Source organism: Pomacea canaliculata, linkage group LG10, assembly GCF_003073045.1.
Source record: "Pomacea canaliculata isolate SZHN2017 linkage group LG10, ASM307304v1, whole genome shotgun sequence".
In the NCBI taxonomy this organism is placed as follows: domain Eukaryota; kingdom Metazoa; phylum Mollusca; class Gastropoda; order Architaenioglossa; family Ampullariidae; genus Pomacea; species Pomacea canaliculata.
The window spans coordinates 6,851,611-6,865,520 of record NC_037599.1 but is presented as its reverse complement, the minus strand read 5'-3'; the positions used below and the strand labels follow the sequence as shown (position 1 = coordinate 6,865,520).

Sequence of the window (13,910 nt, the reverse complement as noted above, 5' to 3'; positions counted from 1 at the left end):
AAAACTCATTGCATCGGAACTCACAAACACAGGGACTACGAAACAGTAGCCTTAAACCAGGAGTTTGAAAAAAAACTTTTCTTATCAATATTGTAAGGAGTATGTATATTAACTTTCTTTTCTTTCAGAAAAACAAACTTGCAGAAAATGCGAAGGCTAAGCGTTTGAACAGGAACTTTTATGATATCGTGGAAAAAGCGAAATGGTAAGAACCCTCAGGTGGCATTTCTGCTTTGACCTCAATCAGACAAGAGGTAGTCTATAGTCCTTGTGGAAATTTTCTTAAAAGTCAAGAGCCTGATGTAAATAATCTTTCCAGACGTCAGAATCTGAATGCCGCTCAATTTATGTATAAAGTTGTATTCTCGCCTATTTTCTGAAGGTGATTATTTTGACTTTAATTTGCAGAAAGCATCAAAGTATTGCAAGAATGGTATTTGAGATGAAGTGCTTAGAGGGTATCTTTCTTGGCATTTTATCCCTTTATTTGCTTTTTATATATAATATTTAGCAATGAGAGTATCATGATTGCCAAATAAAATAGCCCAAAATGAAAAGGTGGGGATAAGCATAGTTTTCTGTATAAGTTGGACATCAACCCTTGAAACTGATCATATTGATGTAAGTGGAGAAAGGTATTTTAGAGGGGAGAGTATTTTCCTTTGTGTCAGTCTGTCCTTACTCTTGCTGATTGCAGGCTGCAAGACATGAAGGACAGCGGTCTGATGGACGACTCAACCCTGGACTCCCCGACCATCATCGAGATCCCCTTGAAGGATCTTGGCGCCAACGTGGACTTGGAGCAGGCGAGGCAGGCCGAGGCAGCAAACTCTCCTGGCCGAAAAGGCAGCACAGACAGCCACCATGCAAACAAGATGACAGAAGAGGAAGAGGAGGAGGAAGAGGAAGAGGAGGAGGACAAGTCTGACCAGTGTTTGCTGGGCGACCCGGCCAGACGACAGGAGACAGGGGACAAGTCTTGCAGCTACTCGGACCTTCTGAACAAACTCCGCTCACTCGACGCTGGGTCGGGCTCGTCTGGCGGCGACTCACCTCGCGTGCGAAGCATGTCAGCTGGTGCTGCCTCGCCCAGACCCTGCTCATCGTCATCCTCGTCGTCACCGTTCAACGGAGCCGTGGCCAGAAGGCCTCAAGTCTCGGCCCCTAAGCCCGCGCTGGCCGCGGCTCGTCGAAGCCCGCCCCTGCACGCCAGTCCCTCCAGGGTTCGGTTCTCAGACTCTCTTCCCAACGGCTCGCTGGTGAGCGCACGGTCCGCTGAAGGCTTTGGAGGGCGTGAGCGAGACCTCTGTCGTGACCGTCGACGCAACCTGGACACGGAGTCCACGGACAATGCAGCCAACAGTCGGCTGGAAAGCGGCTGCCATGGCAACCTGCACAAGACCTTCTCTGACGACACTCACAATTTTTCGTCGTCCTTGAGTAGCAAGGCGCTCCTGCCGAAGGAGAACAGTGTGGTGCGATCCTTGCTGCACAAAACAAGGTCCTACCAGGACCACCTGTGCTCCGTTGATGTCACTCTGGAGGGACCCGTGTGCCTGGAGGCTATGACCAAGGAGGAACTGCTTCTCTTGTGGAAGACGTCTGAGCTGGATCTCAGCAGAAAACTAGACAAGGCTTTGAGAGAGAAGGCGAGACTGGAGAAGAAGTTGGCGCTGTTACAATACAAGCAGTCACCAGTGTGAGCGAGCACGTGGACAGTCCTTCGGCTTTTCCTCAGCCCTCGGCATAGTCACGTGTCATGGATGGGCCGCGTGCAGACGTGACGAGGTGACAGCCATGCCTCATAAGGCAGTCATATCTTGCTGATGACGCACAAGTTACCTATTGATGACCTGAGTCCCTCAACCCAGAAGCATCGTGAAAAGCAATCTGAACGTCTCGGTTCAGCTCGGCTCGGCTAGCCCCATCACCCGCCCTCGATGGATACTCCCGACCAGCCTTATCCGTCTAGACAAAGTGTTCGAGTTTGGAAGTGTTTATGTGTCAAAGAGTTTCAGTGTTCGGCTAGTGGATTGGTTATCTTGAAGAGCTTCTGCGGGTATGGGGTTCAACTTTGTTTCCTTGCTTGTATAGGTCCAGCGACTTTCTTCTTTTAAGCACTCGGCAACAGCTGAGTGAGTTTCAACGGGTAAAGTAAGATTCCGTGGCTGATATAATGGTCGTCTTTGTTCAAGTCTGTGAGAGATCAAGCAAGCTGAATGTTACATTTTTTGTCTGCCACAGAAAAATTAAAGATTTTGACTCCACAAGGTGTGGCTAAAAGTCTATCACTCGTCAAGGTACACCATTGTTTTCTTGCTAGTTTTTAGCCTTTTAGATGTTGGTCTTACGACTGTTGAGCAGCTGCTCAGACAAAGTGTTGATGTAACTTGTCTGTTTCCATCACAACACGCAAATTAAAGAATAATCTGGTTAATTCTTGGATTGCTCTACTAAGATGAAGATGTAAATGGCATTTTATGTGCGTTTTTAAAGCTAAGGGTTGATAGTGTGGGGACATTTCTTGGAGAGGGGAACATTTCCCCTATCATTGAACTCCAGAGACAGACTGTTTGTTCTTTGAAAGTAAATGTGTGTTTGTGTGTGTGTGTGGACTCTTGATGTGAGTTTTCTGTGTGAGACCGACTGTCTGAGATGAAAGCAGATGTAAGCCATGTATATATGCATGTCTGCTGACAGATTGTAGTGAAAGTGGATGGTGGTCACCTAGGACTAGACCTCATGTGTAATAGTACGATTCCAACAACATAGTGTAGCGCCCGTCATTTTGTCCACAAATATTGTATTAGCCGTTTAACAGTTAACTACATCAATATAGGAACTACTTACATTCATTTTGTGTTTTAAAAATCTCTCTCGGCTTAGGTCATGACTCACAACATGTGGATGATGTTGTCTTTGGTCTTGTGAGGATGTTCATATCAGGAGGCCTTTCAAGTTCTTTATGAACGAATTCACGTTTTGATTACAATGGATAAGATAAGCATATTCCTATAAAACTTTTTCGTTTTTGTAAGGCCTTCTTAAATGTTGCATGAAGTCCCAAATATTTTATATTATTTTTGGTATGCTGTACTTTGAGTTCTTTCTTTCAAATTTATCCAAACGAAAAGCGTTAACCGTTGTTGTTTTTTAAATATCTGGTGATTTCCATGGTCTTTTTATCCTCCAATGTGTGTGTTCCTGAGATGTCTATATTTCTTGACAAGATTTATGTTTACGGACGATGTGAGACGAGTACAATGAAGAATACTTTGTGTGGTTTGAGAGTCCACAAGGCAAGGCTCATAACTGATTTATACCAGTGAGTTGTCGTTCGTGCTTTGAGAAAGTCTCCCCGTTTGGTCTGGAATTGACTCAAGTGACAGACGGCTTAAGTGAAGAAAGATTTTAAACATTTGGAAAGATCATACCGCCCTCCACATTCTCCATTTGAATAGCTAGCTATCTGTTTGTGTATCTGTCTATCTTTCTATTTATCTGTCTCTCCCTCTATTTGTTGCTACATGTGAGCATTAAGAAAAGAATACACGCATCCTTAGAACGCAGACACACACTTTATACAAACAAAAACAAGGTTGAAGACAGTTTAACAAAATTGTACAATTATTTGGCGACTTCTCAAAACAGAGTTTTTCCCTGGGAACCTATTTCAGCTGTGACAGATGAATAAGATGGAAGGAAGGAAATAAGGAATAATTTCAATGTTCGGGGGTGGTAATAGAGCAGATTAGATGAGTATAGTTGTCTAATGTCTGTGCATAGGATCTTCAGGTGTTCAAACGGGATGATGACGAAGCAACAGCGCATAAAGACGAAGACGGAAAATGTCTTCCAATATTTTTTATCAAGCAAATAATGTTATGGTTTCAGAATTTAAAAAAATCAGTGGGATTCATGATGACTGTGTGTGTCATGAATGGAGGTTGTGTGAGGAGCACGGCTTGGAGGAAGGGGTTGGCTTCTGGATATACTATATACTAAATGTTTTGTGATGTTTACATGTGATGTAACATAAGCTCAGTAGCAGAGGAAGGAACTACAGAATAGTGCTTGTCTACCACAAACATCGGGATGTTTAGAATCTTTCTTCCTCTGTTTCTTTCTAACCTGTCAATAACAAAATCTGTTCTTTCTTTCTTTTATATATTTTCGATATGATTGCCTTTCTGGCTGACTGCAAAAGGAGTGACAAAGCATCCAACTTCTTTCTGCTTTTAATTGTTGCTTTTGTTCAGTCACCTCGAAAATTCTCTACTTACAACCACGTTTACTACTGTACTTGTAAAGGTTAAAGGTTCTGTCACAGTTTGAAAACGATAAAGCTAGTGATGTTCCATATGAAGAGCAAGGATCTTCATTGCTTGTACACACGGAATAGGGAGATAAAATATGGGTCAAAGGTCAAGGCGTTGCCTTTTTTCTAATGTCTGTTTTAAACATATTTCCAGTTCATGTTGTTAAGCTCGCCCTAAAATCTTGTTCCCGTCGTAAGCTTCGACCTCAAGCTTTCTGTAATGACTATGATCATAAAATAGGATCGCTTTTTGGAGTAGAAAAACTTCCCTCACTTGCTCTTTTTTTATTTTCTAACACCACAAATACTTCACTCTAACAGCTAACATCTTCGCCTTTTATAAAGCACATTACTAATATAAATGTTAATTTGGCATTTGTTAATCGTCTCACTAACATGTTTGAAGACTACTGTTATGTATGAAACAATAAATATTAATCTCAGACATTTTAATTCTGATAGGATCAAGAGCAGAGTGGCAGAGCTTGTAAGTTTGCTAAGTATTAGAAGTGAAGACATATTACTCCACCTTTTATAAATATTTAACATGTGCATCTGAAACTGAGTCTGAAATTTTGAACCACTTTTTCTGCCATCAGTAGAACTTTGTGTTAAGCTGCTGGAAAGTTTCCCACCATAAGAAGGCTTCGTTCAAACTAAAATTTCAAAAAATGGAGGAATGAAAGTGCTCTTGCCAACTATTTTTTGCTTGCACATAAAGATATTATTCAGCAGCATTAATGAAAGTGTAAGACTGTGAGGTCCAGCTTGCAATCTGAGTGTGTATGTAGGTGTGTGTGTGTAAGTATATCTGTGTGTATCTATCTGTGTGTTTTGTGAGTGTGTGTGTGTGTGGAGGGTGGGAAGAGAGTGTTTGTGTCAACATCTGTTCTCCCGGTGTAGGTCAATGCATCTCTGAATACACGGCTATCAATGAATGTATGAATGAACAGAGAATGTATTGTGCATCAATCCTAAATCCTCCATAAAGTCTCCCCTCCTCTCTCTCTCTCTGGAGAAAAAGACAAATTTCCTGTTCAATAAACGTTTGTTTGTGAATTGACTCCAAAGTTAAATGAAAATGAAGTAAAAGGAAGACAGAAATTCTGGAAAAGCATAAGAAATTTTCATTTTGATGTATTAGTAGAGCTTCTGGCAAGGGAGAGGGAAGGATGGAGTGAAAGACTCTGCAGCTGCAGCTTCTCTCTGCACATGTCCCTGTGTCCTTCAATTTCTCCGATGCAACTAATGAACTAATGTCCCGAGTGCCAATTAATGAAATGCAGTTTTGTGGGTAAATTGTTTCCTGAAATGGTGGAATAAATTTACAAATTCCCTTTCCTCTCATTTTCTTTTTGTCGTTTATCTTTCCTTTTGCTTTTTTTTCTCCTTGTCAATGTAAAAAGAAAACCGCGGTCTTGTCCATGACATACATTATTCTTCTCAAAAAGTGTTTATACTCTTTAAAGAGTGTTTGCTGAAATATCACATTCTATCGAACGTTACTTGTTTCTCCATTTTTTTTTCCTCACATTGATATCAAACCTTTGTTATTGTTTTGATATGTAGTAATAACTAGTTTTAACATAGGAATTCTGTTAACTATTATGGTTCAGCCATCATCATGGTAACACTATCTTTGCAACATTTTGTGACATTTGTGTTTACAAACAAAACAAGTTAAAGAAGCCGTATCTTGGGGAGTATTTTGAGATTAATTAATTAACTCAAAATAAATCTTACAGTGTTGACAGCATTCTATCATGTAGAGGATGGAGTGGTTATTTTGTTCCCCTCACCCTCAAACTAAAGGGAATTATCTGGAGTAATTCAAAAAGGTCCAGTGTAGGCCAGACTCCCTACTAATGTATTCCTTGTCTAGACACCCGAGTGAGGTGAAGGGGGTACAATTGGGCATATGGTGTCTTACATCCCACTTGACCTTTCTCAGTCGCAGAGATGTCCAAGGGGTACTTAGACTGTCTGAAAAGGTTGCCAACTGTCCTGTTAGCAAACATGTGGTAAATCCTGGACAAAAAAAGGAAAGATATGAGATGGTTTAGCAAAAACATCCGGACTACTGCCAGCGAGAAAAAATGGCGGGGTGATAGGTCATAGGTCATAATCTTCCACACTATGATAACAGTGATGTTTGACCTATGATCCGTGGGTTGATATCCACATTATGGATGCCCTTTGCACTTACAGGCTAGATTTGTGCAGGTGATAGGGCTGAAGGCGACTTCTGAGTAATTTAAATGGAATATTAGTCACAGAAAAACTTGGTTGTGCTTTAAGCTTTTATTAATAGTATGCAACCGACAAAATTTGCGAGCCCCTATTTAAAACAAGAAAAATGTTAAATAGGAAGTATTTAAATTGATATGAAACACAGATGACACTGATACAACATCTCAGAAGGGATCTCATTTATATAGAATTGTTAGTAGGATAGAGTCCAGCATAGTCATAGGAGTGTGTCAAGTGTCTAATTAAGGAATAGAACCCCACAAAGAAAAGATAAAATTCAATTGTTTAACTCTCCTTTATACCCCATTGTTTTGAGATCGAGACTTTTTGGGTGAAACGCCTGAAATATTTGGTTTGTTTGATTTTGGCGGCTGACTGTTAAACTGTGAAATGTTTTCATCGTCAACATCGTCTTGGAGGCGACACGGAGGGCGCTGGCTAATGGAGCCCCACTCTGACGCAGTTTGAAATGTTTCAGCAAAAAACATGATTATTTTCATGAAACCCATGTTCGTTTTTAGCAGATTTAACTGACAGTTTGCCACAATAAAACACGTTACCTCACTTCGCAGTGATGGGATTTTAAATTAGCTGCCTCTGTTCTCTTCTGCCCCTTGGTGACTGGTGTAATGATGTTGTCTTCCCATGCGTGTGGATGCTTGTGTGGGTGTTATGCATGTACACGATGTTTGTTTGTGTGTGTATGCAAACACGTATGTAAATATGTATTGATAAGTATCTATGCAATATCGCACACATACGTTGTCAACTGTAGACAATAACCTTTATTTGTAGAATTAATTGTCTGTGATGTTCTAGTCCTCCCCACATACACCTCCTCATACATACACCAGCAACTGCACAGACGACGGGTAGACGACTAGAGTCTCGACTGGTTCTGTCCTAGTTTCGTTGACCGGTCCTCTTAATGATCCTTGGTTGACCAAATGGGGACACAACTCCCTGTCACTCAGCAAGGCCAAGATGGAAGTGCTCCGATTTCTCTCTTTTGTCCACAAGCGAGGAAGATTTCTTGCTTTCTTCCAGAATAATCAATCATTAGAAAAGCCACGGTCATACAAAAGTACATTAACCCCCTTAGCGCCAGCCGGTCGATGAGAAAAGTAAGGTATAATTTATTTTTTGAAGCTAGATGTTGCCTCTATTGACTTCTAGTCGTCTGGAGCAAGGCAAGCTGTCATTTCTCTGTCAAGAACCTCAATACTCAGATGTGGACGAACCAAGATCCCGATTCTAATAGGGATGTACTGCTTACAATAAAACCTCGAGCAGCTAGTGGACTTGGTGCAAACTGTAACACTTTTTAAATAAATATCATTACCTCACTATTTAGTCATTTATTTATTTAATCACATTTGTCAGGATTTTCTCTTCAAAGCTTCACATGTTGTTGATTGAGCACAGCTATACAAATGTTATAAGAAGGGCCATTTAGTAAACCAAACTGTGACAATTATGGTTTCCCTGATTTGATGAGACAGACTGCTCGACTGTTGCCTGGAGATCATTCTCAGACATCTGGCATAGAAAATGTCTCAGATAGGAAATAATGCTGCTTCAAGTTTCATTCTTTTCTACTATTTGGAAATTAACTATTTTAGGGGGAATGAATCCTCTAGGAAGCAAGAGTGAGGATTCTCTCCTTTAACAAATCTTCCAATTTGTGGGGAGAATTCGGTGAGCAATTTAAACTGCACGGCTATTGCCTGGTAATTATTCTGAGATACCTAGTATGGAAAATGTCTCAGGTATGATGTAATCTGTTTCTAGTTTCATTGGTATATTCGTTTTACAACTGAAGGTTTTGGGGGGAAAACAATCCTCTGAGGCACCAGACAAAATTCTTCCCACAACTGAAGATTCATTGCCAGAGGATTATTGTCCACCAAATTGGAAATCTCCAAACTAGAACCCAGTCACAAATTTCCAGATACTAAAGAAAGGTGAATCGTTTTGTATCGAGCAGCTATGTGTATAGGACGAGGATAGATTCTTTAAAAAGAAATAATTTTCACAAAAAAAGAAGAAATTAAAGAATTGATGCTACGTTTAGTTTTGAATTCAGCTGACTTGTTTTGTCATTCTGCATGCAAAAACGAGGGTTGAGATAACCTGAAGGGGTGTCATTCAAACCCTGTGTTTCGAGGACCACGGGGAGGACCTGTCGGTTTGGCTGACATCAGGCTTGACACCGAAGTACAACAGCGTGAAGTCCGTTGCCCGCGTGCTGTTGCACGGACGGCAGGCGTCCATCCCCGGTCGCCCTTATCACGTCTCTGCAGGAGGATCAACCTTCAGCACCGGGGGCAAAAAATAGTCCAGAAAGTTCGTTAAACGCGGCCCGTTCCCATTGGTTACAGAAATGAAGTTTTACCAGTCCCAGACCAATATTTCGCAACGTCCAGACGCCTGCAGACGTAAGTAGTCGTTGCTGTCTTTCTGCTCGTGTCCCTGTTCGCTTTCCCCCATCCCCAATCCCCCCACTCCCCTCACCCACGCCATACTTTCAAGCTAAATTACCGAAGGGAGGACGGCAAGCCTTGCAACTATGCGCTTGGTGTCCCACAGGTTTGCGTGTCTTGAGGCCATGAAAGGTCAGTTGGGCGTCGACGGCCTTGTTCCCAGTCCAGCTGTGTCGAGAATTCCCCCTGGGGAATATCGACAAATGTGCTCACAGCTGACTGACGAGTAAACACCTTGAAGTCTTGGCTGTGGCGGAGTTCTGGCTCAATAAGGACGGTTTGCAGTTGGCAATGATGGGAAGTGGGGGTCAGAGAGTTCACCGATCACCATTGGTACAATTTTTTTCTGTAAATTGAATAGGTAATAAAGTTACAGCTTACTTAAGAACTTAGGAGAGCTCTGTTTGTCTTTTTTTTCTCTGTGTATTCGTGAGAGAGAGAGGGAAAAAAGCTCTACTTTACCTTAGTCGTTCCTCATATTTATTTGTGTTTCAGTCTGTTTTTGTTGATGTTTGTTTGTATGTCTCTGTGAGCTTGTTTGTTTTGACTTTTTTTGGTCTGGGTTTCTGTTTTCTTTCATCTGATCTCAGTCCACCTGACATAATTTTGTTCCCGGCTGTATTCAGGTGGTAAGGTATCAACCATACTTGTCCCTGGCTGACGTTTCCAAACCCTCTCCCGCCCCCTGGCGTGGTTGTCGTTCTTGTGAAGCTACTTACAGCTTTCGCTACCATTAACGGCCTATGGACTCGCCAAGTCATGCGCACCCAGCATCACAGCCCATTACTGTTTATCGAGTCTACTAGCTCAGGCCCTGCTTCTCAGCTGCAGGAAGGTTAAAGGCAAGCAGCCGCTGGCCAGCAATGAAAGGGTTATGCTTGACGAGACACGTCAGAAAAATTGCTCGCACGAGGCAGTCTAAACAGTCTCCGGTTAATGTGCTTGTGTCCCGATCCAATTTTGCCTTATTGAGGACCTAGCCGCCCAGCAAACGCTGAATCCCGCTCCAGACAATCCAAGCTTTAGTCCGCGCCTCTTCCTCTCCTCGTGTCCTCCTCCTCCTCCTCCTCCTCTTTCTTTTGCCCTTTGAGGGGCAGACGACCGATCGCCCTCGTTACAAACACCCACCAGCCTCCAGTCCCAGCTCCCTCTTCAACCCTTCGATCCTGCCCCAGAATCTGACTTTTGCGAGGTTGTTTATTGAAATATTTTTGTCAGAGGCACAATTTCCAAATTTTTGCTTCTTATTTTGATTATGTTTTGTCTCCAACTGTTGCTTGTGTGGTAGATTGTATTTGTTATTTTTTTTATTTTAAAAAGTCTTTCTGACTTCTGCATATGCAGTGTTGTCCATAGGAATGGGAATCCCATGGGAAACGTCCCATGGGATGGGATGGGACGGGACAGCACACACTTGTATTTCCCATGGTAGTCGATACTTGATATTGCAAAATAAATTTACTGTTATTTCATTCAACAAGGATTTAAATCTTTCCTCTGAATCATCTATTGTATGTGAAGTAGCAGGAATTATAGAACAAAAGCCGAAAAGTGGTTTTCAGTGTTGTCCATAGGATTGTTAATACCATGGGAATCCCATGGGAAACGTCCCGTGGGATGGGACGGGATGGGACAGGCATAAATTGCAATGGGACGTGATGGGATGGGATAGAAAAATATGTCCTATGGACAACCCTGTGCATATGATTCTTGTTTTGAAGTTTGATTAGGGAGTGGAGTGATGTACGTACGCAAGTCAATAAGTATCTTAAAACATTCTTGCATTCCTCTCTATAGTAGTAGTAGTAATAGCAATAATAATAATAATAATAATAATAATAATAATAATAATAATAATAATAATAATAATAATAATAATAATTTTATTTAGTATGTAGGATAATCACAATAGTTCGCTTCCAAACAGTATGCAGGTAATGAATATCCTAGAAACCTTTTTAATGCTACCTTACTTAAAAGGGAATGTTCCTTAGGCATATTAACATTTGACTGGTGCTCACAGGGAAACCGTTACTTGCTTTCGACCGAATCTTCAGAAGCTCTACTCTGATGGATGAGGTACTCCCACACTTCACAACTCTCTATCCTACCCGCAGGGTATGTGGTCTAAAGAGGTAAATCCCTAAGGTCCCTGGCCGACACACCCGGAAGCCTCGAACCTCGAACCATCCACTGTATGGCGCGTGAGATGTTCCTCGTCTCCTCCAGTCCTGCTCACAAAATCAACAAAGAGATCCTTCTAATGTTCGGTGCCAATAACACGTCGATCAATAAACATTTATTTATGAAATGTTCGTGATGTGAGAGGAGTGCAAAAAGACACGCCTTTGACAGATGGCCGGCCAAGAAGTTAAATTTCCATTAGCCCCCTGTCGTCCCCCTCCGCAGGTCAAACGGTTGCTGCCTCTCAAGACACTCGTTCTCTGTGGAGGAACATCGGAGACCGCTGTTCAGGCCGCATCATGCTCTGATGAATTTCAAAGGATTGTGGGAACCTTCCTCTCGGAGCAAGATATCTCGGATGGGACTGAGATCACACTGCGGAGATAACCGCTGAAGGACGGCGCAGCCGCTGTGCTTACCTCCCTTGGAGGGTTTTCTTTTTAATTAAGGTTTGTCAGGACATTAATCTTTGCTCTGCACTGACCATACATGAAGATAAAAGGCCTGCAGTGAATAAATGTGGAGTGTTTTATACATTAAAGCTGCTCACCTCTTGCAGGTTTACTTTTTATTCATTATAGCTAGGTATGCTCTTCCATCGATTGCAAATTAAAACAGAAAACAAATTCCTTCCAGTACGTTTTTCAAAAGTGTGAATGGAGCATCTGCATCCTTGTGCATTTAGAGTACCTCGGACCTCACCCTCCATGTTTTACTGTTTCTACAGTGACCCAGCTCGCCTTCTCTCATCCTGATGTGTTTCTCTAAGTATTCAATAAACGGAGCACTTGCAGTCGCAGCAACGGTCAACCAAGGTTGTGCCCCTGGAGGTCAGCACCAGTCGTGCATTCGAATCACTGTTCAATCACCCTTTCGTCTCCGCCTTTCGTCGCTTGAGGAGTGGGTGAGGCCTCTGTGGGCAGGGTTGTAGATAACAGAATGCGCCGTGGAAGTGAGCAGACCGCCAGGCCAGACCTCTATGGAGAGATTATGGTTCTATCAGGTTCTGGCACCAGCTTTGCATTTCATCTCAGCCACGTGGACTAGGGGGCAGATCGTAGGAAAAAATATTGGACAAAATATTGGAAATGTGTTTTAGTTAATTTTTAAAAAGGATTTAATATTTTATAAACACGAGAAAAACGAGAGAAAAAGAGAGAATAATTAAAGATTTATTTTCATCTGTCAGGGTTTGAATTCACATTCATTTGCTGATATCTAGTGCCAGGACCGTTTACACAAATAAAGATGTATTAAATATCCAAATGATGAGATGTATACTAAATACCCGGATGATGAGATTCAAGACTTCCTGTACGTGCACAAAGGTCAAACCCATGACGTCAGTTGGAACATGGATATGCTGAGGTCACAAAGGTCACAGCCAACTGGAGGCACGTGAGGCCAGTGTTCTAATATGACGACAGTGAATCGTCGTTACCATCAATTTCTGTTTATCCGTATTTTAAAACGAATGCGATCACAGGCTGACGACCCGTTAGTGACGCTAGCTGTAGATCGATGTTGGAGAGGGCGGAATCTCATTTAGTAGCGCTCGCAAGCAAAACAAACAAAACAAAGGCGGTCCCCTTCCTCCAATGATTTGGTGATTAGAAAGAGAGGCGTTTGAGAATAACACCATTTTTGAGGGCTAGGATTTTTGTGATGGCGATGCCCATCTCCTGTCCCTGTTTCTCCTTCTTCAACAGCTGAAGCGATATTGGGGTGGTGGTCTTTAGGGGAAACATGCGGCGGCACACGGGTTTTGAACTACCGTGCATTCGGCTTTAAACGTCGATGCTCTGATATATTTGGACATCCGCTTCCTCGTGCAGGCAGGAGAGAATAGTGACACATTGCACGCGGATACCCGTTCAGACAACTCCTGTACACGTGGTTATGGGTGTCTAGGGATGTCTACAAGCAGGAGGCTACATTTCTTCTTGTTACCATTGTAAGTCGCCGACATCCACTGAAGACTGTGTGAGAAGGTAGGTAGAAATTATCATCATCTAAATTGTAGTAAATTGAACTAATGCAAAATATCGAATGAAAAGAAGGAAGCTCGGCATTTTTTTCCGGTTATCTGCATACAGCTTTTCTGCTGTTACTTACGACTGGTATCTGCTGTCAGAACCAAGCGAGACATTTGCTTTTAAGACTAGATTTATTTCAGTAAATTTTCCGAGTAAACTTTGCCTGGATCAGAGAAAAAAGGAACAAAAAGCTTTTTCCTGAAATAAAATTGGCAATAAACGCGAATCCAGCATCGACACTGAGCCATACTTCTAGACAAAGGAGGTTGTTTAACATGCACTCTTCTGTATGTCCTTTCTTCTTTTAATTTTCCAGCCTGTCTCTGTCTCTCTCTCTCTCTCCTTTGCTTGCTGACTGTTACCTTAACGACTCATTCCTGTACACAATATTTGTGTTCGAGGGCGTTCTCTTTGCTTGTGTGTCCCGCAGATTTTGATGCTCCCTTGGCGTGTATAATTTGTCGTGGGTCTGGTGGTGTGCATGGCTGTTCTGGCTTTGATCACAGCCTGTTGGCAGGATGACCCCGGCTACCTCTAAAGAGATGTTGACGCGCGTTTCAAGTGATCAGCTGATCAAAGCTGCTTCCGCCCGCCTGCGCGCGCACATCTTCCTGAAGCCAGTCCGCAGCATCGCCATTC

General features: G+C 42.4%; 1 protein-coding gene across 5 annotated transcripts in view; it reads left to right on the top strand.

The window, feature by feature from the left end:
• LOC112573775 (glutamate receptor ionotropic, NMDA 3A-like) overlaps window positions 1–7,142 on the top strand; it is an 84,629-nt gene extending 77,487 nt beyond the window's left edge. For all 5 annotated transcript variants that reach the window (XM_025254373.1, XM_025254371.1, XM_025254372.1 and 2 more), the window contains 2 exons: window positions 129–205; window positions 698–7,142. In XM_025254373.1, coding sequence (XP_025110158.1) covers window positions 129–205; window positions 698–1,703 — 1,083 coding nt within the window. In that variant the 3' untranslated portion in view covers window positions 1,704–7,142. The remainder of the gene's footprint in view (window positions 1–128; window positions 206–697) is intronic.
• The last annotated feature ends 6,768 nt before the right edge of the window (window positions 7,143–13,910 follow it).